We start from the raw sequence: 22261 nt of genomic DNA, 5'->3' as shown, positions 1-22261 counted from the left end.
GGCGGGGAAGACTAGGTGGCCATCTGATTGGAAGGTGGAGAAAACAAGGAAGGAGACCAGGTGACTTGCGGCGGCGCTGTTAGGACAGGGGAGAATTTGAGGTGGGGGGCTGCGTACGCCAGGGTTAGGTCTAGATTGACTATAACCAATAATTGGGTTAGACTAAATGGCATCTGGACCCTCCGATTAAATCGGACGATCGGAAATAGCTGGGTTAGGTAGTCCAGTGGACAAACCAATGACTGTTTGTGGTAAAACGGGGTTGATCCGGACCAAACGGTCACAACCGCCCGGTTCGGGTTTCGGGAGGTTTTCGGACTAGACGCGCGTAGGGTCGACGCACTGTGCAGAGGGCCTCAGCAGGGATGAGAGGGAAAACGTGCGGCGCGGCAACGAGTTTTAAAACACCGAGAGACGTCCGACGGTAGACCGAATACGGTGCCGCTACGGTCAACCGTTCGGGTACCAGACGGACTCCGATCGCGACGTAATTCGACAGGCGGCCTAGCTATAATAAAATAACACCGCACGCCAAATCTCAACCCGATCAGAGAAAGTTTAACGCACACTTTTAAAACAGGGTTTCGACGGAGCCACGGGCGCGTGCGAGTGCGGTCGGGCTCGGAACGGACAACGACGAGAACCGGCGACTACTAACGATTGCAAGTTTTGAAAACTGACGGCAATGGAGATGCCAATGCAATGCAGATGATGCGAATGATGCGATGATGATGCGACAAAATAAAACAGACACACGATGAGGAAAAAGAGGGGAATCTTCTGGAACGTCGGCATCGGGCTGTCACACTTTGCCCTTGAACCTGGCATTGGTTACGGCTGCAGCTTCTGCTTGCCGAGCGGTCGGAGCTTTCTGCTTCTGCTTCCGAGTGTTGCCCCCATCTCCATCAGCGACTGTTTTGTGCTTGCCGCTTCGGATGCGGTCCTCTTCTTCGCCATCTGCATAGCATGTTGCTATCTCCATCATCTTGCTCATGGAGATGTCGCCTGTTCGGCCGAACTTCAGGTACAGATCCCTGTACCACACGCCTGCGTTGAAGGCGCAGACTGCTTGATGCTCGGTGACGTTCTCCACCGTGTGGTAGAGAGTTGTCCAACGCTGAATGAAATCTCGCAGGGGCTTATTCTGTTTCTGGACGCAGTGCTGGAGCTCCACGAGGCCAGCAGGGCGCTTGCACGTCCCTTCGAAGGTCCTGATGAACACTCGGGCCAGATCTGCCTAGCTGTAGATGCTTGAGGGGGCCAACTGATTCAGCCACGCCCGCGCCGAGCCGTCGAGCATGAGAGGGAGGTGCTTCATGGCGACATGGTCGTCCCATCCTCCGATCTGGACTGCCACTCGGTAGTCATCCAGCCACGTTTCTAGCTTGGACTCTCCTGTAAACTTGCTGATTCCCGTGGCCAATCTGAAGTTTGGCGGGATGTCAGCCGAACGGATGGCTCGACTAAAACATTCGGGACCAGACACGATGGTCCTGCTTCCGCTCGGACGGTCCATATCATAACCCTCGCGGTGGGCTCGGCCCCTGTCGACCCTTCGCTGAGCGATACGCCCTCTTGCGTCAGGCCTTGGGTCGTAAGTGTCACCGACTGAACGCCGATCATCATGATGTCGGGGCCCGTAGGGCCCACCCCGCGGAGGGGTGCGTGAACGGCGGCGATCTTCATGATTTATGGAATGGGTGCCTCCTGTGTGCCGCTGATGGGAACCAGGGCTGTGAACCGACCGATGCGTATTCGCATGAACGAAACTATTATGGATCCTGTTATGCGACTGGGAGACTGCCGAATTCTATTGCTGCGCCGTGTGCAACAGGGCTCGGATCTGCTCGATTTCCCTACCAGCCTCTGAATCAGTCGGCTGGAGGGAATCGGCTATCTTGGCAGCTGCAGCCAAGTTGAGGAGGGGTGTGTGGAACAACTCCACGTTGCTCTGCCGAGTGTGTCGACTGGCAGAACGGCGAGGCGGACGACGCGCGCCAGACGTTTCGTCGATCTCGTGCTCGTTCCAGCCAGCTTGACGGGGATCTTCATGGGAGTTGGCCATGTGTACTTCTGCTGCAGGCCCGCAACCCGCGTATTCGGAAGGAAACTCAGTCGGAACCGAGCCCGAGTGCTGGGACTGCAGGGCAACCACAACAGACTCTAGAACTGCCACTTGTGAAGACGCGTTCTGGCGTGCCTGGGCGTGTTGCACCCAACGCTGAAGTCGCGGACGGCGGGACCACTTGCTGCGGCGCGTGATGGCGGTGTAGGTCGACACCGGAGCCGACTGTTGGAGAAGAAGAATGCCGCGGGCGCCGGCACGGAAGTGCGTAGCCCCACGACGGGGAAGCGCCTCGACGTCGAGACGAGCATCCCGAAGCCACGCCGAATTGTCGATGATGAAGGAGAGAGCGCCGAAGAAGATCTGGTGACCCATGCTCGAACCTCCACCGGACGACATGACGAAAGGAAGTAGTCGCAAACTCGCCGGAAGTCGCTTAGACGCCTGCCCCACGGTGGGCGCCAACTGTCGTGGGTATAAGCCTGACAGTAGATGTGTAGGGTACGAAAAGGATGGGCAGAGCCTTAGCTACGGCGAGGTTGTATGAGTTCAGGCCCCTCTGCGGTGGAGGTAATAGCCCTACGTCTCAGTGCTCAGGGAGCTTGTTGTCAAGTGGAAATATGGAATACAATGAGTTGCTAACCCCTCTACCAGCGGGGGAGGGTGGCTTATATAGAGTGCGCTGCCCTCCACAACAGTTCTGGTACAGGGGTGGAGTAGTGGCGATTGAATGCGTACGTTACAGGTAACGTACGCCCTAAATGCTAATAAATGCACCTGGAAACGTACGACCGTTTCCCTCCAGCGGGGTTACGATGTACCGAGTGGTATCCAGTCGGTTAGCTTGATATCCTCCGAATGCTAGTCTCTGACTGGATAATCGAGGACCTGTTACCGACTAGATGATGGGGACTCCTTAATTCAGTCGGAGCTGACTAAGGGCCTTGTACTTTGTGAGGGGTAGTCCTTGGGTAGGACCTACAGGGCAGGCCTATGACCCTACCCTAGGACTATAACCCCATCAAGCAACACTTAGGAATTTTTCAGATTTCATCTAGCAGTTGCCCCAACGACGTCGAGCACATCGATGCCGCCAAGTTTCCCGAGCTTGCTATCGTCTTCCTCTCCGTCAGGCTCCTCCACCTCGCCGCCGACGCCCTCGACAATGCCCTTTGCCCCGACGCCCGCCCTACCCCGATGCCAACGCCGCTCCCCGCGCCCCTACCCTGCCCCGACGCGCCCCTACCCTGCCCCCACGCGCCCCTGCCCTGCCCCGACGCCGTTCCCTATCCCCTGTTTTTTTCATGATGATTTTATTGATAGATGATAGATGATAGATGATTGTTAGATGATGATGTTGATGATACATGATGTATGCTTTTTTTGTTCATATGATGATTTTGTTGTTCATAGAATATTTTTTTGTTCATAACATTTTTTGGTGCATGTATATATGTATGTGTATGTATGGATGGATGGATGGATGGATGGATGTATATATATAGAAAATGATCATATGATGTTTTTTTGTTCATAGAATTATTTTTTCATAGAAATTACTTAGAATTTACCAAGTTACTAAGTTACTAAGTTAAAATGTTCCTATATTCAAAATGAGTTAACTAAAAGACCCACTAAGTTAAAATTTACCCCCTCCCTGATAAGTTCGACATGAGAGGGGGACGTCGGGCATGCATGAGAGAGGCGGTCCGCAAAGTATCCTCTCTTGAAAGATATATAGGACGACTCATCAAACATGAGGGGGAGGAGTCCTCGACGATGTTTGCCACTAATCCATTGCTAATATGCATATGATTACTTATTGTGATATTAAGTCCATGTTTGCCACGCTAATGCATCTCTCATGTTTGTATGTTGTCATGTTGTAATATTTGGAGAAACCATGGATAGAGACTTGAAATAAGAAGAGTTGTTGGGGGTATAATCCGTGACAGAGGTGATCCCTTTTCATTTCTCAATGACACCGATGGTGAGGAAGGAGAGGATGACGGCTCCGGTGATCCAACAATGGATAAGGAAGGAGGTCATGACGGCTCCGGTGACCGAATGGCGAATGAAGGAGATCATGATGAAGGCTCCGATGACCGAACGAAGGAGGGAGCCTTAACTGTTGCAAAGTACGGCGAGGTATATATATATATATATATATATATATATATATATATATATATATATATATATATATGTGTGTGTGTGTGTGTGTGTGTGTGTGTGTGTGTGTGTGTGTGTGTGTGTGTGTGTGTGTGTGTATATATGTCTATGTATATGTATATATATGTATGTATATGTATATGTATATGTATATGTATATATGTATATGTATATGTATATGCATATGCATATGTATATGTATATATATATATATATATATATATATATATATATGTGTGTATATGCATATATATATATATATATATATATATATGTGTGTGTGTGTGTGTGTATATATATGTATATGTATATGTATGTATATATATATGTGTGTATATATATAGGGTCGCGCTATTCGTCATTTTAGGTGAGGAATAGTTATTCTTCACCCCCTTTATTTTAATATCAATGCAACGTAATTTTATATTTCATATTTTTTTGTTATTTGATACGTAAAAAGAGAACGTAAGAAAATATAATCAACGTAAAAATATTTTATGTCACGTAAAATTACGAACATATAAAAATAGTGCAGAAAATACAATAAGTTCAATTTTTTCTGGTCTTGTGACCTATATTTTTGTTTTTTATTTTGTCAAATTTTACGTAATGATTTAATATAAATGTAAATATTTAAATTTCAAATGTAATTTATTTGTAAATTGATCGTAAGATTACCTCGGGTGAAGAATAAACTATTCTGCATCCTGGGTGATGAATAGAGTTTCTATATATATATATATTAATTAAGCCTATGCTGACTTGATGCATTAATTGTTTTGGTATGTACATATATTTATGCTTCTTTCTTTTTTTAGCCCTCCAGATCGAACCAAACTTCTGTAAGGAGACGAGGCCCGAAGAAAATGTTGCCCGAGGATAAAAAGTTCATGTTAGGGCAGCGTCCCGATCACAATCCACGAATGGAATAAGAAGAAGGACCCTGAGGTTTCTTATGTCCCTCATAGACTGAAAGATGATCTTTGTACCTTGCTGATGACAAATTTGAGCCTACCGCCACAGGAGGATCCGAATAACCCAGTTATAGAGCGAAAGATGAAGACGTTTGCTCTTAAGAAGATGGCAGCACTATTCAAGAACTGGAGGAAACATTTGAACACAAAGTTTGTTGGGAAAGAAGATACTTCCGAGTTCATAGGTCAATATGAGACGATCAGAGATCACTGACCCGCATTTGTGACCTACAACAAATCGAACAAGGGTAAGGAATGGTCAGAGACAAACAAGTGAAATGCTGCAAAGAAGAAGTATCACCATACCAAGGGGTCAGGTGGCTACAACAATGCCCTGTCATTTTGGGACAAAGCTGAGAAAGACCTGCTTGCTAAAGGGGTCAGACCAGCGACATTGCACTGGCCAGATCGGTCAATGACTTGGTTCTTCGTGGTTGGGGGAACTTTGGACTCAGAATCGGGGAAGTGTGTTTGGACAAACGAACATATTGCAATACCCATGACCAAGTTTGAGAAGGCAATCAAGGCAGCGCAGGAAGCGACGTTCATTCCCGACAGAGATAAGGACGAGTTGACAGAGGCTCTCGGGAATCCTGAACACCCTGGACGAATAGGAGGCGCATCAGGCTCCATTTCGTGGGTGCATGGGTTTCCCGACAACGATGGTTATAGAGCTGACGGAGAAAGAAAAAGGAGGAAGGAACCGAAATGCAGAAGCTCAGTGCAAGATTAGTGAAACTAGAGGAACTTGAGAGCCAGTGAGCTACGATCCAACCATCTCAGCGGCACGAAGATCCTTCCTTGGATGCTGCCGCAGAAGCCACCCCACGATCTCAGCGAAGAAGCAGCGTGGCTTCCACGGAGCTCGATCAACCTGATTTCACGGCTCCTCGCTACCCCATGGATAGCATCATGGAGGTTGAACATTGTGTGCTAATGGCGAAATGCCAGAACAAGACCTTGAAGGCGGCGCTCGGCTCTGTTCTACATCGTCGATTTGAGGAAACTTTCCATTGCTGTTCGATTCCACATGGCTATACTATTGTGACCGTTGATGAAATAATGGAGGTATTTGAGGAGATGGAGCTTGACTACCCAACATGTGAAGCGGAGATTCATCTGGAAAATACTTTAAGGTATACATGTGTATGGAGAAAGGAGTACATCAAGTTTCCAAACTAGACGCCTCAATAGACTGATCAACGGACTCCGCCTCCTCCGGCGCATGAGCGCACTCCGCCTCCCCGACGCGTGAGTGCACTCCGCCTCCTCCGGTGCATGAGCGCACTTCGCCTCCTTCTTCGCCTCCTTCGACGCGTCAGCAATGGCCGAAGAGAGACATCGCCGCTCCGATGGCTAGCAGTACAAGAGGCGGGAAGACATTCAAATTTGGTCCAAGCCTGAAGCTCCTGCAAAGTTACCATATGAGAGGACTGACGAGGAAAACACATACATCATTCCTGCCAAAGTAAAGGCCCATTTTGAACAGAAACCTCCACCTCCAAAGGAAACAATAGATCCGATGAAAGTGAAGCGCACTCTGGATGCCCTTAAGCGACCACCAGCACCTCCGTCGGAATCCAACTATGACCGCTATATTAAAAGGACATATGCTGAAGCGTGGCGGTCAAGAAGTACTACCAGTGATGCAAGATTAGGAGAACAAAGAAGTGCGAAAAAAAATCCCCAGCTCAGCAAACAAGAGAAGCAATCGTGCTCCCCGCTCAAGGTGTCTAGCTATATCGCTAATCATACGGCGCTACTACCCGATACCAATCTTGGTGATTACGTGGGCGATGAAGTACAGTTTGCAACGGCTGAGGTAGTTGAGATCTTTAGATACAAGCACGGGAAGCCTCTCGTCAAACCAGATCAGCTCCCTCGTCTAACAACAATGATGCGAAGATTGCATCACTGGTAGTTGGAAAGTCGCAAGAAGTCTGGGAAAGATAGTTTGATGGTGACAATTAAAGAGGAGCACGACTTCATTGGAGTCGACCTCATGCGTGTTGAATATCTGGAATCAATTCAATTATTCAATCAAAAGGCCCTCGACAAACAACTCATGACTTGCTACTGTCTGTAAGTATTACTTCTGTAATTAAGTCTCTAGCTCAGCTCGTTCATTGCATGTATATATAATTATCCTCACTATATTATGCAGATTGAAGATCGTCGAATGCAAAGAACGACAAATCTATGACATTGGGTTCATTAGCCCAAATACTATAAATGAATGGACGGTAAAAAACATAGTTAAAGATACCGAGGAAAACTTGCTAAAAGCGTTCCTTCGACATCAAAACAGAAGGAAAATACTCTTTCCTTAAAACTTCAAGTGTGTATTATGTCATGTGCATATTCGGTTTCGCTTACTCGAGGTTAAGTACTGTAATTGATGAATTATATGTGCGCAGGTTCCACTTTCTTTTGCTATGCATTAAGCTTGACTGGGGAGTAGTAACTTTCTTAGACTCGAGACGTAAAGATCCCAAGGATTATGCGGACATGACTGCAATGCTCCGGAAGTAAGTACAATCAATACCGGGACCATATTGGCAACTTTCATTCATTTGCTGATATCAAGTAATTATTTTCTTTGCCTGGCAGGGTTTGGAAAAAGTTCACCGGAATGGTTCCGGGTCTGAAGAACGAGCTGCGTTTTATACACCACAAAATAAGTAGTAGTAGCTAGTTCCGCACATCTCTAATTGATTCTAGTTTCAATACCATTATCATGCTTAATTATCAGTTGATTGAACTCTATTCTCGTAAAGTGTTTGTGACAGGACCCCGGGAGTGATTTATCTGGATACTATGTTTGCGAGTTCATTCGCAACTGGACCCTTAAGCGGGGCATAACTCCACAACAATTAGGTGTACGTAAATAATATTCATAGTTTTATTTTATTATCATCAATTGTGTTGAGTTTCATTCATATATATGTATTGGCCCCCTTCTTTTAATCAGATCTGACAGATGGAGGATGAACTCCTACCACATGATCGCATCCGAGCAATTCAAGGGGAATTAACGGGATTCTTTCTTGACCACGTCATAAATGAAAAGAGAGAATACCATAAAAAATTCAATGGGAGTTTGGCACTTGATGATCTCAGGGATGTTATATTTTATATGTGTATTAGCGTGGAATAAATATACGAAAACTTGTTGTTCGACCAAGCACGGAGAAATAGAGGTCACTTCTCTTTATATACGTTCATGATCATGATGTTGTGTAATTAATGGTTCCTTCATTTGCTTACTAACTAACGTCGAGTTCCCTCTATATGTAGTAGCTACCGTCGACCAAGCACGAAGAAAGAGAGATCACTTCTCTCTATATGCAGTAGCTAGCTAACACGATATGAAACCCATAAAACCCTCCAAAACCCTAAATCCCCCTTAAAAAACCCAGCACCTACGAGTTGCTGATGCGTGACTACCTTTTAGTCCTGGTTGGTGTTAGCAAATGGGACTAAAGGTGCTCCTGCCTGTGCGTCCCACGGCGGCCACGTGAAGCTCCTTTGATCGCTGTTCGTAAGCCAATCAGGACTAAAGGTTTTGGATATTTGTCCGTTTTTTCTGTCCCAGTTTAAGAATCGGGACTAAATGCCCCACTAGTGAGGACAGGGCCTTTAGTCCCGACCCGTAAGGGGCTTTAGTCCCGGTTCACCAACCGGGACTAAAGGGGCGGGACTAAAGGCCTAACCTTTAGTCTCGGCCCTGTTCCAAGCCGGGACCAAAGGTGCTTCACGTGGCCGCCTCAGAGGGAGTACCTTTAGTATCATGCTTAATTGATTCTAGTTTCAGTACCATTATCATGCTTAATTATCAGTTGATTGAACTCTATTCTCGTAAAGTGTTTGTGACAGGACCCCGGGAGTGATTTATCTGGATACTATGTTTGCGAGTTCATTCGCAACTGGACCCTTAAGCGGGGCATAACTCCACAACAATTAGGTGTACGTAAATAATATTCATAGTTTTATTTTATTATCATCAATTGTGTTGAGTTTCATTCATATATATGTATTGGCCCCCTTCTTTTAATCAGATCTGACAGATGGAGGATGAACTCCTACCACATGATCGCATCCGAGCAATTCAAGGGGAATTAACGAGATTCTTTCTTGACCACGTCATAAATGAAAAGAGAGAATACCATAAAAAATTCAATGGGAGTTTGGCGCTTGATGATCTCAGGGATGTTATATTTTATATGTGTATTAGCGTGGAATAAATATGCGAAAACTTGTTGTTCGACCAAGCACGGAGAAATAGAGGTCACTTCTCTTTATATATGTTCATGATCATGATGTTGTGTAATTAATGGTTCCTTCATTTGCTTACTAACTAACGTCGAGTTCCCTCTATATGTAGTAGCTACCATCGACCAAGCACGAAGAAAGAGAGATCACTTCTCTCTATATGCAGTAGCTAGCTAACACGATATGAAACCCATAAAACCCTCCAAAACCCTAAATCCCCCTTAAAAAACCCAGCACCTACGAGTTGCTGATGCGTGACTACCTTTTAGTCCTGGTTGGTGTTAGCAAATGGGACTAAAGGTGCTCCTGCCTGTGCGTCCCACGGCGACCACGTGAAGCTCCTTTGATCGCTGTTCGTAAGCCAATCAGGACTAAAGGTTTTGGATATTTGTCCGTTTTTTCGTCCCAGTTTAAGAATCGGGACTAAATGCCCCACTAGTGAGGACAGGGCCTTTAGTCCCGGTTCACCAACCGGGACTAAAGGGGCGGGACTAAAGGCCTAACCTTTAGTCTCGGCCCTGTTCCAAGCCGGGACCAAAGGTGCTTCACGTGGCCGCCTCAGAGGGAGTACCTTTAGTCCCGGTTCTACTTACGAACCGGGACTAAAGGATCCGTCTGTTTTGTTTTAAGACCCAAAAAAGTAGATTTTTTTTTAATTTTATTTTTGAATATTTTTCTAATCTTTGAATTTTATTCTAATTTTCTAATCTTTGAATTATTTGACAATTTAATCTCTAATCACCCATCCTTTCACTACTTCAGCCCGAGCACGCTTAACTTTCTGGTTCTATCGCCCCTAGTTGCCAAGTGTGCACTTGTTGTTTTCCTGACAATAGTAATCTATCAATCCTAAACAACTTGGGTCTTGATGTCATGTCACATGATTTAATTTTTTGAATTACCAACAATTATTAAAAAAACTTAATAAGTAACAATAATAGTGAATTTCAATGAAAACAACCTAATATTTTTAAATAAAATTATTTTTCTTTTTTTTTGAAAAAACTTCTTTTTGAAATAACTTTTTTCCATTTGGAATTTTGAGCATGTGAGAAAACTTCACCGAGCAAGCCCGGGTGAAATCGAGTACGAATTTTTTCTAGTTTTTTTGATATATTATTTTTTTTGGACGTCGTATGCAAAAGTTATGGCCGTTTATTTTTTTCCTTTTTTTGCAAAACCAGTCAAAATTCATATCTCAAAATTTCTATACCGACTAGACACTAAAACCTAACAACATCTCAAAGGATTTTACTTTTTGAAGATTTTATCATTTTTGTTTATTTTTTGAAGATTTTATCATTTTTGTTTATTTTCTACAAAACTCAAAGTATCAAGGTTTCAGACGAAAACCCATCTGCTACAAAGGCATTTTTAAAAAATTAATTAAACTGTAGATTTTTTTGTGCATTAAATATGCACCATACTACAACATGTTAAAATCTACAGAAAGAACTAACTAAAAATAATAAAAAACAACAACTAAATGACTAAAACAACTATATAAGCAAAACAATATTTCTTTAATCAAAATCCTAATTAAATTATTCTAAAAATAACCAAATAAATCTTACTGTGACAACAATCTAACACATGAGTGGGAGCAAAAAGAATTAAATTAAAAACTGTTTGTAAACTCAAGTTATTCAAAAGCTGGGTTTGAAGCAAGTTTAAAAAAATTCGAATTTAAATCATTCAAATTTGAAAACTAATGGCACAAACAGAAACTAGACAAAATTTTGAATCTAATGCAATAAGAATCAATCAAAAACATCAAATATCCTAAAAGATATAAGCAATTTAAAACAGAAACTACAAACAAGAATTTAAAAACAGAAAAAAAATCTGAACACCTTTAGTCCCGGTTGGTATCTTGAACGCCCGGTTCAAGACACCAACCAGGACTAAATCCTGCAAACCCTTTAGTCCCGGTTCTAGATACGAACCGGGACTAAAGGTCCAAGACACGAATCGAGACTAAAAACACAAACCGGGACTAAAGGCTCCTTACGGGTCGGAACCAAAGCCTCGTGCGATTTGGGGCGACGTGGCCAATGTCTTGTTTTCCACTAGTGCACAACATGCTCCACGACGTGGTAGTCGTTGCCGCAAGGTCGTAGTAGCTCCGGCATTATCCAACTTCAACCTGGAGTTCTTCATACAGCTCGTGGATCGTTATGATCACTGGGAATGCTTCGATTCAGAATTTGCGAGTCACTTGTGAATAGTACGACGGGACGAGCCATAGAGTTTCTGGAATTTACCTAATTCCAGCGCTATATAGATTCCCTAAAATCCAGAAATCCTGCCATAGAGTTTCTGAATGAAGTCTATGTCCCAAAAGCGCTATAGCATGACCCCTGAAGCTTTATCAGAATAAACTATGTGAACAATTCTTTTACATTGTATAAACAATTTAAAAAATGTGCCAAACATATATTTGAAACCAGTGACCATTTTTTTAGATGTATCATGGTTTTAACAATGGTACTTATTTACTTTTTTGAATTACACCAACATTTTTTAATTGAATAATTGTTTTTAAAAACGTGACGTTCATTTATTGCAAACATGAAAACATTTCTAAATCCCACATATCTTTATTTTGAATGGAAGACATACTTTCTAAAGGTTGAGCGAACATTTTTATACGATATTTACATTTTTAAATGTGTTATGAACACATTAAAAAATTGACAACATATATTTTCATATTTAGTGTATTTAGTATTTTTTTAGAATATAACTAACAAAAATAGATGACGCTAGCACCACAAAACAATATTGCTACTGGGCTAGCCTACTACCGCCTATCTGTATGGGAACCGAGGTACTGTCTCACATAAAGCGAGGCTTACCCACGTACATGAATACCCTAGCATGTTTTCACGGGAGCAACTACTTGGCGAGCCTTCGCAAGAGGAACGCTGCGCCTTTTGAAAACGATTTTTTTTTTACATTTTTTGTATTCTTTTTCTAAGTAGCTCAGTTTTACTTTCACGAGAGGTACAGATTTGATTTTCGCGAGAGGCACGTACGTGTCTCTTAGAAACGAAAAAAACATGTTTGTATTTTTTTATTTTTTGCGACAGATACGGTTTTGCTTTCACGAAAGACACGGATTTGATTCCATGAGAGGCACATCCATGTCTTGGGAACAAAAAAAAACATTTTATGTTTTTTCCTTCACGATAGATACGATTTTGCTTTTGCGAAAGACAAGAATTTACTTTCACCAAAGGCACGACCATGGCTCTGGCAAACGGAAAAAATAATTTTTTCTTTTCTTTTGTGAAATAGACGGTTTTGCTTCCGCAAAGCATACAGATTTACTTTTGCAAGAGGCACGACCATACGTACCTCTCAAAAACACAAAAGGCTTATTTTTCTTTACGAAAGACATGATTTTGCTTTCACGATAAGCATAATTTTACTTTCAAAAAGAAATAAGGAAAAAATAAACGTTTAGACATTAGCGTGTAAGTAGTCATTGTTGATTGACTGTTGCTAATCGCCGCCTGCCGACCACGGCGTTGCACAGGTCGGACACTTGCCTGTGAAGCTCGCGTGGTTAGGAGAAATTTTGTATTTTAACCTTTTGTGTTAACAAAATGTAAAAGTGACCTTGTAAAATTTAGAGTTTAGGAAACTGCTTGACACCTTTAGTGGGTGCGGCTATCTCATATAGGTATACAAAGGTGTGCGATATACATTGCAAATTCTGTACATAGGCTACATATATATGCAGTCTAACACCCTTCCTCAATCTTAATTATGGTCTGAGGTACAAAGCAAGTTAAGATTGCGTTTATAACCTACAAACTGTAGCTGTAGTAGAAGCTTCGTGAAGATATCAGTAAGTTGATCTTTAGAGAAGATAAACTTGATGTGTAGTAGCTTGTGTGCAACACGTTCCCTCACAAAATGATTGTCAACCTTGATGTGTTTCGTTCGGACATGGAACACTAGATTGGATGACAAATATGTAGCACCGATGTTGTCACACCAAAGGAGAGGTGGCTGAGCTTGAGAGACGCCTAACTCTCTCTCTCAACAAAGACCGTATCCAAATGATCTCAGTTGTGGCATTAGCAACTGCCTTGTACTCAGCTTCAATACTACCGCGAGACATTGTAGACTATATGCGACATTCCAGGCGATCAAGTTAGGACCAAGAAAGACTGCATATCCCCCTGTGGATCGCCTATCATTAGGACTCCCAGCCCAATCAGCATCAGAAAATGCTGAAAGCTGACAGGACGATGCATGCTGAAGAAGTAAGCCATACGAGACAGTGAGGCGGACATATATAGCGTAGAATACGCTTGACAGCTGACCAATGGGAAGTCCGAGGAGTATGAAGATACTGACACACACGATTCACTGCATAGGAGATATCAGGTCGAGTGATGGTCAAGTACTACAGACTTCCAACAATACTGCGGTACTCAGTGGCATCATCAGAAGTGAGAGGATCTTCATCTATAGTAGATAATCTATGAGTGACAGACATCGGAGTGGCAGCATGTTTGTATTGAGCATACCAGCATGTCGCAACAGATCAAGAGAATACTTATGATTTGTGAGTCAACCTAGTAGAGGACCTAGCAACCTCCAAACCAAGAAAGTAATGCAAAGTGCCCAAGTCCCTCACCGCAACCTCACCACCGAGAGGAGACATGAGACAGTCAGCAGCAGCATCTGAGGAGCTAATAAGAATGATGTCATCAACATAAACCAGCAGATACATCTTCTCCTCAGGTCGCTGAAGAAGAAACAACAATGTGTCAGCAGTAGAGGGGACAAGCCAACGGCTCAAAGAGCAAAACCCAGCCGAGCATGCAATGCACGAGGAGCCTGCTTCAACCAATAGAGCGCCTTGACCAGACGACATAGATGATGAGGGCGCACATGATCAACGAACCCCAAAGGTTGGCTCGTATAAACCTCCTCAGTTAGAACAACATGAAGAAATGCATTCTGGACATCTCATAGTCAAGACCATACCGTTGTTTGAAAACATGAGAGAGGGGGTCGTTAAAACATAACCAAGATATCTTCGACATGAGGTGGGGGGGGGATATTAAAACATAACCACGATGAATTTGATTTCAATTCATATGAAAACATGATTTGCATGTCGGACATGCATGAGAGAGGCGGTCCACAAAGTATCCTCTCCCGAAAGATAGGACGACTCATCAGACATGAGGGGCAGTAGTCCTCGACGATCGTCTGAAACTAACTGTTATAAAACTTGTCAACTTTGCATGATGTTTGCTACTATCCATTGCTCATATGCATATGATTCCTTCTTGTGATTACGTCTATGTTTGCCACTAATCCATCTCTGATGGTTGTATATTGTCATGTTGTAATATTTGCAGAAACTATGGACAGAGTCTTAATTAGAAAAAGAAGAGTTGTTGGGGGATATAATCCGCGACCAGGTGATGATATCACCTTGTCTTATCTCAACAACACCGATCGAATTGAGGATGGAGGAGATGACGACTCTGGTGATCGAATGGAGGAGGGAGGAGATGACAGCTCCGTCGGTGTTGGAGCCTTAATTGTTGCAAAGTCTGGCAGGGTATATGTATATATATTAATTAATTTCAGCCTACCGCCGGAGCAGGATCCAAATAACCCAGTTATACAACGACAAGTCAAGGCATTCGCTCTTAAGAAGATTACATAACTATTCAAGAACTGGAAGAAAAGATTGAACGAGTTTGTCAAGAAAGACGAGACTCCAGAATTCATCAGTCAATATGCGAAGATAATAGATCACTGGCCCACATTTGTGGCGTACAAGAAATCGGAGAAAGCTAAGAAACGGTCACAGGTAAATAAGCAAAAATGTTGCAAAAAATAAGTATCACCATGTTAGGGGGTCAGGTGGCTACGGGGTTGCCCGGACTACATGGGACAAAGCTGAAAATGACCTACTTGATAATTAAAGGGGTCCAACCATCGACATTAATTGCACTGGCTCGATCGGTCAAGGACTTGGTTCTTCGGGCCTGGGGGAGCTTTGAACCCAGAAACATGGAAGTCTGTTCTCACAAAAGCTCAACTTGAAACACCGCTCTTAAAGATTATCCAAGAAATCAAGGATGTGACGGAAGGGAGGTTCCATCCCGACATATAGAAGGGCGAGCTGTCAAAGGCCCTCGGAATCTTGAACACCCTGGAAAAACACGAGGCACATCAGGCTCCGTTCCATGGAAGTATGGGATTCCGTAGAGCACTCGTTATAGAAGCCGAGGGAGAAAGAAGAAAGAGGAAGGAGACCAGATGCATGCAGAGTATGGAAGAAAGATTATCGCTGCAGGAGAAGAAACTAGAGGCATATACCAGTCAGCGAGCTTGTCAGCAGCACGGAGATCCTTCATTCAATACTGCCTGTAAAGCTACCCTACTATCTATGCGACAAAGCATCATGGCTTCCACTAAGATCGTTCAACCTAATATCACGGCTCCTTGCTACCCCATGGATGATATCACGGAGAGGGAACATTGCGAGCTAATTGCGAAATGGCATAACCTAACATTGAAGGTGGCAGTCGGCTATGTCTTACCTCATCGACCTGATGGAGCTTCCCATTTCGCTCTGATTCCACATGGTTTCCATTTCGGGGTGGATGAAGTAATGAAAGGATCTGAGGGGTGGAGCTTGATCACCCTACAGGTGAAGGGGAGATTTATCTAGAAAATGCCTTAAGGACTATCTATCTATGTAGAAAGGAAAATATCCTGCTTCCAAACTGGACGCCACCTCAACACACTGAGCCAGAGGAGTCCCCTCGGTGGACTCCTCACACCCCACCTCAATCTTCGCTGCTTCCGTCGTCTCCGAGGCGTCAGCTTGCTCCGCCACCTCAGTTGTCTCCGCCGCTTCAGCGGACTTCGTGGGTGGAGGCCCATTAGTAGAATCCTCCTCCGTCGCGTCAGTAGACGCCGACTCCTCAGCAACGGCGGAAGAGAGCCGCCATCGCTCCAGCGGCTAGCAGTACAGCAACAAAAAAATCCATAGCACTCTCAAGCCTCTAGAAGGGTCCTCCCAAGAGACCCTACGACATGACTATGGAGGAAAACAAAGAAATCGTGGCTACCCAAGTGAAACAACAATTTGCACCGAAACGTCCACCTCCAAAGGAGAAAACAAATCGGTAAAGCAAAACGCCGTCTAGATCCCTTAATCGACCACCATCACCTCGGGCGCTATCACACTATGACCGCTCTATTGTAAAGACATGTAATGAAGCGAAGCTGTCGGCAAGTACTAGAAGTGGTGCAAGAAGTAGTGGAAAACAATTCCCCAATTCGACGAACAGGAAAAACAATCGTGCCCCCCGCTCAAGGTGTTTGCGGATATCACTAATATTGATCTGGGGGTAGTGGCTGCTAATCCTTGTTTCACTCTTGGTGATTTCTTAAGCGATGATGTACAATTCAAAATTGCTAAGATATGAGCATGGGAAGTCTCTCATCAAACATGAGCAGTTAACGAAACTATCAACGATGATGCGAAAACTCCATGACTGATACTTGAAAACCTGCAAGGATGGGTGCAACAGTATCTACGTGGGAATTAGAGACGAGCACTACTTCAATGAAGTCGAGTCATTGTACATAGAATGTGAAGGATTCTTACTGTTATACAATCAAGACGCCCTCGACAAAACGTTTGTCTGTCTCTATTGTCTGTAAGTATTATTTCTGTAATTAAGTCTCTAGCTCAGCTCGTTCATTGTATGTATCCTCACTACATTATGCAAATTGAAGATCCCCGAATGCAAAAGAGGACAAATATATGACATTAGGTTCATTAACCCAAATACCGCAAATGAATATACGGTACATCCCGGTGGATACAGAGAAAAACTTGCTAAATGCATTAATTCGACAACATGACACAAGGGAAATACTATTTCCTTACAACTTGGGATGAATGTTACGAGCTGTGTTGTGCACATTTTGTTTCGCTTACTCGATGTTAAGTATAATTGATGAGTTATGCGTTCGCAGGTTCCATTGTATTCTCCTAATCGTTAAGCTTGAGGAGGGACTAGTACTTGTCTTGGACTAGAGAGGTAAAGACCCTACAGAGTGGGCGACGATGAGCGAAATGCTCCAGAAGTAAGTACAATCATTATAGCTCCATACCGGCAACTTTCGTTCATTTTCTGATAACAATTAATCATTTTTCTTTGTCGTGCAGGGTTTGGAAAAAGTTCACCCGCACCACTATTGGTGAATGGCAAAAGGAGATGCGATTTTCACACTCCAAAGTAAGTAGTACTATCTAGTTCTGCAGTCTCTCATTCATTCTAGTTTCAATATCATTATCATGCTTGATTATTATTTTGATTGAACTCTATTCTCATAAAGTACTGCTTGAGGCAAGAAGCGGGACTAATTTAATTATGTGGATACTACGTTTGCGAGTGGATTCAACGGACGTCCTGTGAGAGGGGCAGATCTTTTCAACAACTTGAAGTAGGTAAACGATATTCATATTTTTATTTTATTAGGATAAACTTTGTTGAGTTTGATTCATATATATATATATTGACTCCCTTCTTTAAATTAGATCACGCGGAAGCGGGGCGAACTCCTACCAACTGATCGCATATGAGCAATTCAAGAGGAATTGGCGGGATTCATTGTTGAGAATGTCATACCTACGGACGGAGAATACTATCTTAATTTCCTTATCGATATTGGTAGATAGATATTAGCTAGTTAGGGACCACAATAGATAATTGTATATATGCATGAACGTATACTATATGTAGAAGCATCGAATAGATATACACAAACTTATTGTTCGACCAAGCACAGAGAAAGAGAGGTCACTTCTCTCTATATTCATGACGATGTCGTATAACAGTTCCTTCATTGATATATGTATGTACTAGCTAGAGTCTAGTTGAATGGAGCTCAATAATGACACCGTCCGAGAACACCAATATGCATCAGGAACCGAAGATGATGGACACAAAAAGAGAAGGGAAAAACACAATATGAAACCCCTAAACCCCTCCTTTAAACAACCAGCGTCTGAATGCTGCTGACGCATGGCCGCCTCTTAGTCCCGGTAGGTGTTACCAACCGGGACTAAAGATCCTCATACCCTCGTGCCCCATACGGCCACTTGGAGCATATTTGTCCCGGATCGTAACACAACCGGGACTAAAAGTTTGGGCATTTAGTCCCGATTGTTTAGTCCCGGTTGAAGAAGAGGGACTGAAGGCCCTCTAAAACCGGGACTAATGGCCCTTTTCCTACTAGTGAATGTATGCATAACATATGTTAAACCAGGTAAATGGAATGACAGGGTCTGAACTGAACTTTCATAGTTTCATGAGTGAATTGTTTACAATTTGTGTTCCATTATGTTGTTTGGGTCTGACCACGTGAAATTATGGAAGCTCAGTTCAGACACTAATTCCATTTACCTGATTTAACATAGGAGTATATAGTTTGCTTACTTATCACCATGGGTAAATACTACTATCTCTGTCTTGCTTTTTAAGGTTGCCAAGGTTTTTTATGTCGTCAATTTTACTAGCAAAACATCTGTTACTAGATGATGCCCCGCGCGTTGCTGTGGGAACATTGCTAAAACATGAATAAGTATTTGTTATATAAAATCTAAAACTAATGGAAAGCGAATATAAGCTTAAAAACAATAAAATACAAAGCGTATAAGAAAAGAGTGAAATTTATAGTTAAAATGTAATTTCTAACAAAATACGGAGGATGAACTCTAATGCAAAAAACTACTTATGACTAATATGCATGAATTGATGATGGGGCACCATTGCATGTGTAGAGTAATAAAAGATGTTATTTATGTCTTGCGTGCATACTTGTTTATGTGTCATGGTTGCATTGCTAAAAAAATTGGGGAGTGGATTGTAGCTATTTAGTAATAGAGGATATGTCACTAAAATATATCAGTATTGGATTCGTTGTCGAATCATATACTTCTTATGGTATACTACAAAAATTCTGTTATTTAAATGGAAAACCGGAAAACCCATGCCCGCTTTACGAACCCGGATGCAGGAAGTATATATCTTGGAGGAACCCGTGTAATGCATTGGAGAAATAAATCTTGTGAGCAACACTTTGAACTTGTCTTGCTATATAGATTCATTAATGGTAGACACAATCAGCACGAAACATAACATCATACATTATTGAATATTTGATTTAGTAACCAAAAATAGGTTACAGATCCAATCAAAATAACATTTGGGTGAGAACAATTAAAATAGTTGGGCACATTGACTTTAATCTTATTCTCCGCTGCTGCGTACATATGGCTTAACGAAGTGCTATTTTTTGTTGAGAGCGCCGGCTGCATGGAGCACCATGGTCTCTATAGTGAAGCCTGGTCCAAATCCCACCATGGCACCCCACTCAGCTCGCTCTCCTTCCTCCTCCATTCGACGTAACAGCTCCTCAAGCACGAAGATCACGGTGGCGCTAAACATGTTTCCAAAGTTTTGTACGACAGTTCGGCTCGCCGCTAGCTTCGTCGGCTCCAACTGGAGTGTCTTGTCAAGTTGGTCCATGATGCCACGGCTGCCGGGGTGCACTGCCCAGAAGAGGTCATTCCATTGGAAGTCCATCTCAAGTGGAGCAAATGCTTTCAAAAGACAAGGTTCCATGGTGTCTGCCACCAGTGTGGGCAGTTTGGTGTAAACTTTGCCATGAGTGCCGTGGCTCCCCAACTCCAGGGTGAGCAGGTGCTCGGTGTTTGGCACGAGGGTTTGAGAGACGGACACCATCTCAAACAGAGGATTCTCGACGGCGTGCATGGGATCGGCGCCGACGATAACCGCGCCTGCCCCATCACCGAACAGCGCGTGAGTAATGAGGGTGTCTAAGCAGTCCCCTTCGCCGGGGCTGCAGAAGCCAGAAATGGCGAGCTCCATGCAAGCCACGAGGACGCGTGCCCCACGGTTGTTTTCAGCAAGGTCCTTGGCTAGGCGCAAGGCGGAGCAGCCGGCAAAGCACCCATTAAGATGGAGCATCGTACGGCACACGTCGGCGCGAAGGCCAAGGAGTGAAACCAAGCGCACGTCGGCGCTTGGGGCACCGGCATCAGAGTTGGTGCTGACGATAATGTGGGTGATGTCAGTGGCCGGACGTCCCCACTTTTCAATGGCCTTCTTTGCTGCTGCTGCTGCAAGCTCTGGAGCAGCCTTGGCCACGATATCATGCCGAGCTTCGCGGGACGGCGAAGTGTGGTTCAGCAAGACAGGGTGGGAGTTGAGCAGTTCATCCGTGTGGTAGAAGAAACGATTCTCCGTGCCCGTGAGACCACCTGATATCAAAAACCCAACAAAACATAGTAAATCGTGTTAGAACATAGGTGTCTGCTTAGATTTTTCTTTATGTTTGAGTGCTTACATATTATCTTGAATGTGTCTTTATGATCAGTAAGGTGCTCGCTCTTGGTGACGCGGAAATAATAGTCAGGGTACTCTTCTTGGGACACCTTGTTCGCAGGATTTGCTGTTCCGATAGCCAGCATTGCCGCGGAGCCTTCCGCACGCTGCGCACACCGGATCTCGCTAACCTTGGGTGAGCTGCCTGCCATGGTCTCGGAGCAGTAACCTGCTATATATATCAGGGATGTGAAGATACTAGAGAGATACTCTACGTTGTGTGCACTTAAATCTTATAGATGTACTAATAATGCAACGGAGATGTATCTTTCATCTCTATTAATCATAGCAAATCCTGAAAAACTCCAAGAAAGCAGCACAATGCATATTTTTGTCAATTTCTGAAAATGTGGGTCAACGTGAACAATTTTTTTATTTGAGCTAAACAAAAAAATAATTATGCCACGATAGGAAATGTTGTGAATAAAACGAAGAATATACCATGCTATCAGTAGCAACGTCACTCACATATATCTAGTACACTAGGAGACTTAATCTGTCACTGCACAGTATATATGGAGGTATAAAGTAACTCACTTCTTTTTCTTATTGGCAATGGGGAGATGCTCAGCTTGAACTAAGGGTAACATGGATTATATTTTGTCTTATTCGAAAATATGAAAAACAAATAGATGTAATTATATTGTTTGCTAATTTTTCGTTTTCTGGAGAATTTGAAATTTTGTAGTGCACACTGCACACTACAAAGTGTAAGGTGTGTGCATAAAGAATGAACTATTATTAGTTCATTTTTCTTGTGTGCAGGTTATTAGGTTATACATAAATCTGTTCTTTCGCGGGAAGTCTATGCAGAGTAAATGGATATTAACATGGGTGGATGCTAATCCAGATCGCTTAAGTAAAAGTGTGGCCCGGATATAAGCAAAGTTCAGGCCACTGATGAATAGATATAGACAAAGGTTTAGATACTTACCTTCTGGTCGTCGACCTGATAAGTCTTAATACGCAGGTAGCTAAGAGCTTCCTCCTGCGTACGGGAGAAACTAGGCAGCAGACTAAACAATTATGGACTGTGTTGCTGTGAGATGGGAGGGATCGAAAGAGGTGCCAAGTATTTAAAGGCAGCAGCAGCAGAGCAGGGGACGCTGCAAAACATTCACGGAACAGAGATAAATTTCGGTGTCGACCGGAAGATAAATTTCGACCCACCACTTTTCCACCCACCAGGTTTGAATTCGGTCAGCATATTAAGATGTCCTATTCTTAGAAAGGAAATCCACCGGACCACCGCATTCAACCTCTTGTCTATTGGCCTTGCAATGTTTTTCTACTGGTGACGTACGGAC

The 22261-nt window shown here is 43.4% G+C and overlaps 1 protein-coding gene across 2 annotated transcripts; it reads right to left on the bottom strand.

The window, feature by feature from the left end:
- Window positions 1-19625: 19625 nt before the first annotated feature.
- On the bottom strand, window positions 19626-22014 carry LOC123429051 (bisdemethoxycurcumin synthase-like). 2 transcript variants are annotated; one of them, XM_045113112.1, is made up of 3 exons: window positions 21889-22014; window positions 20917-21126; window positions 19626-20830 (listed from the first exon to the last, which is right to left on the bottom strand). In XM_045113112.1, exons 2-3 carry the CDS (start codon window positions 21104-21106, stop codon window positions 19836-19838), a joined length of 1185 nt encoding a protein of 394 aa, XP_044969047.1. In that variant the 5' UTR covers window positions 21107-21126; window positions 21889-22014; the 3' UTR covers window positions 19626-19835. The 2 variants fall into 2 exon arrangements, with proteins under 2 accessions (XP_044969047.1, XP_044969048.1); XM_045113113.1 differs by having other exon boundaries at window positions 20917-21123.
- Between the last annotated feature and the right edge of the window lie 247 nt (window positions 22015-22261).

Source organism: Hordeum vulgare, chromosome 2H (genome assembly GCF_904849725.1).
Source record: "Hordeum vulgare subsp. vulgare chromosome 2H, MorexV3_pseudomolecules_assembly, whole genome shotgun sequence".
In the NCBI taxonomy this organism is placed as follows: domain Eukaryota; kingdom Viridiplantae; phylum Streptophyta; class Magnoliopsida; order Poales; family Poaceae; genus Hordeum; species Hordeum vulgare.
The sequence above is the reverse complement of the archived record's forward strand: the minus strand, read 5'-3'. Positions and strand labels throughout refer to the sequence as shown.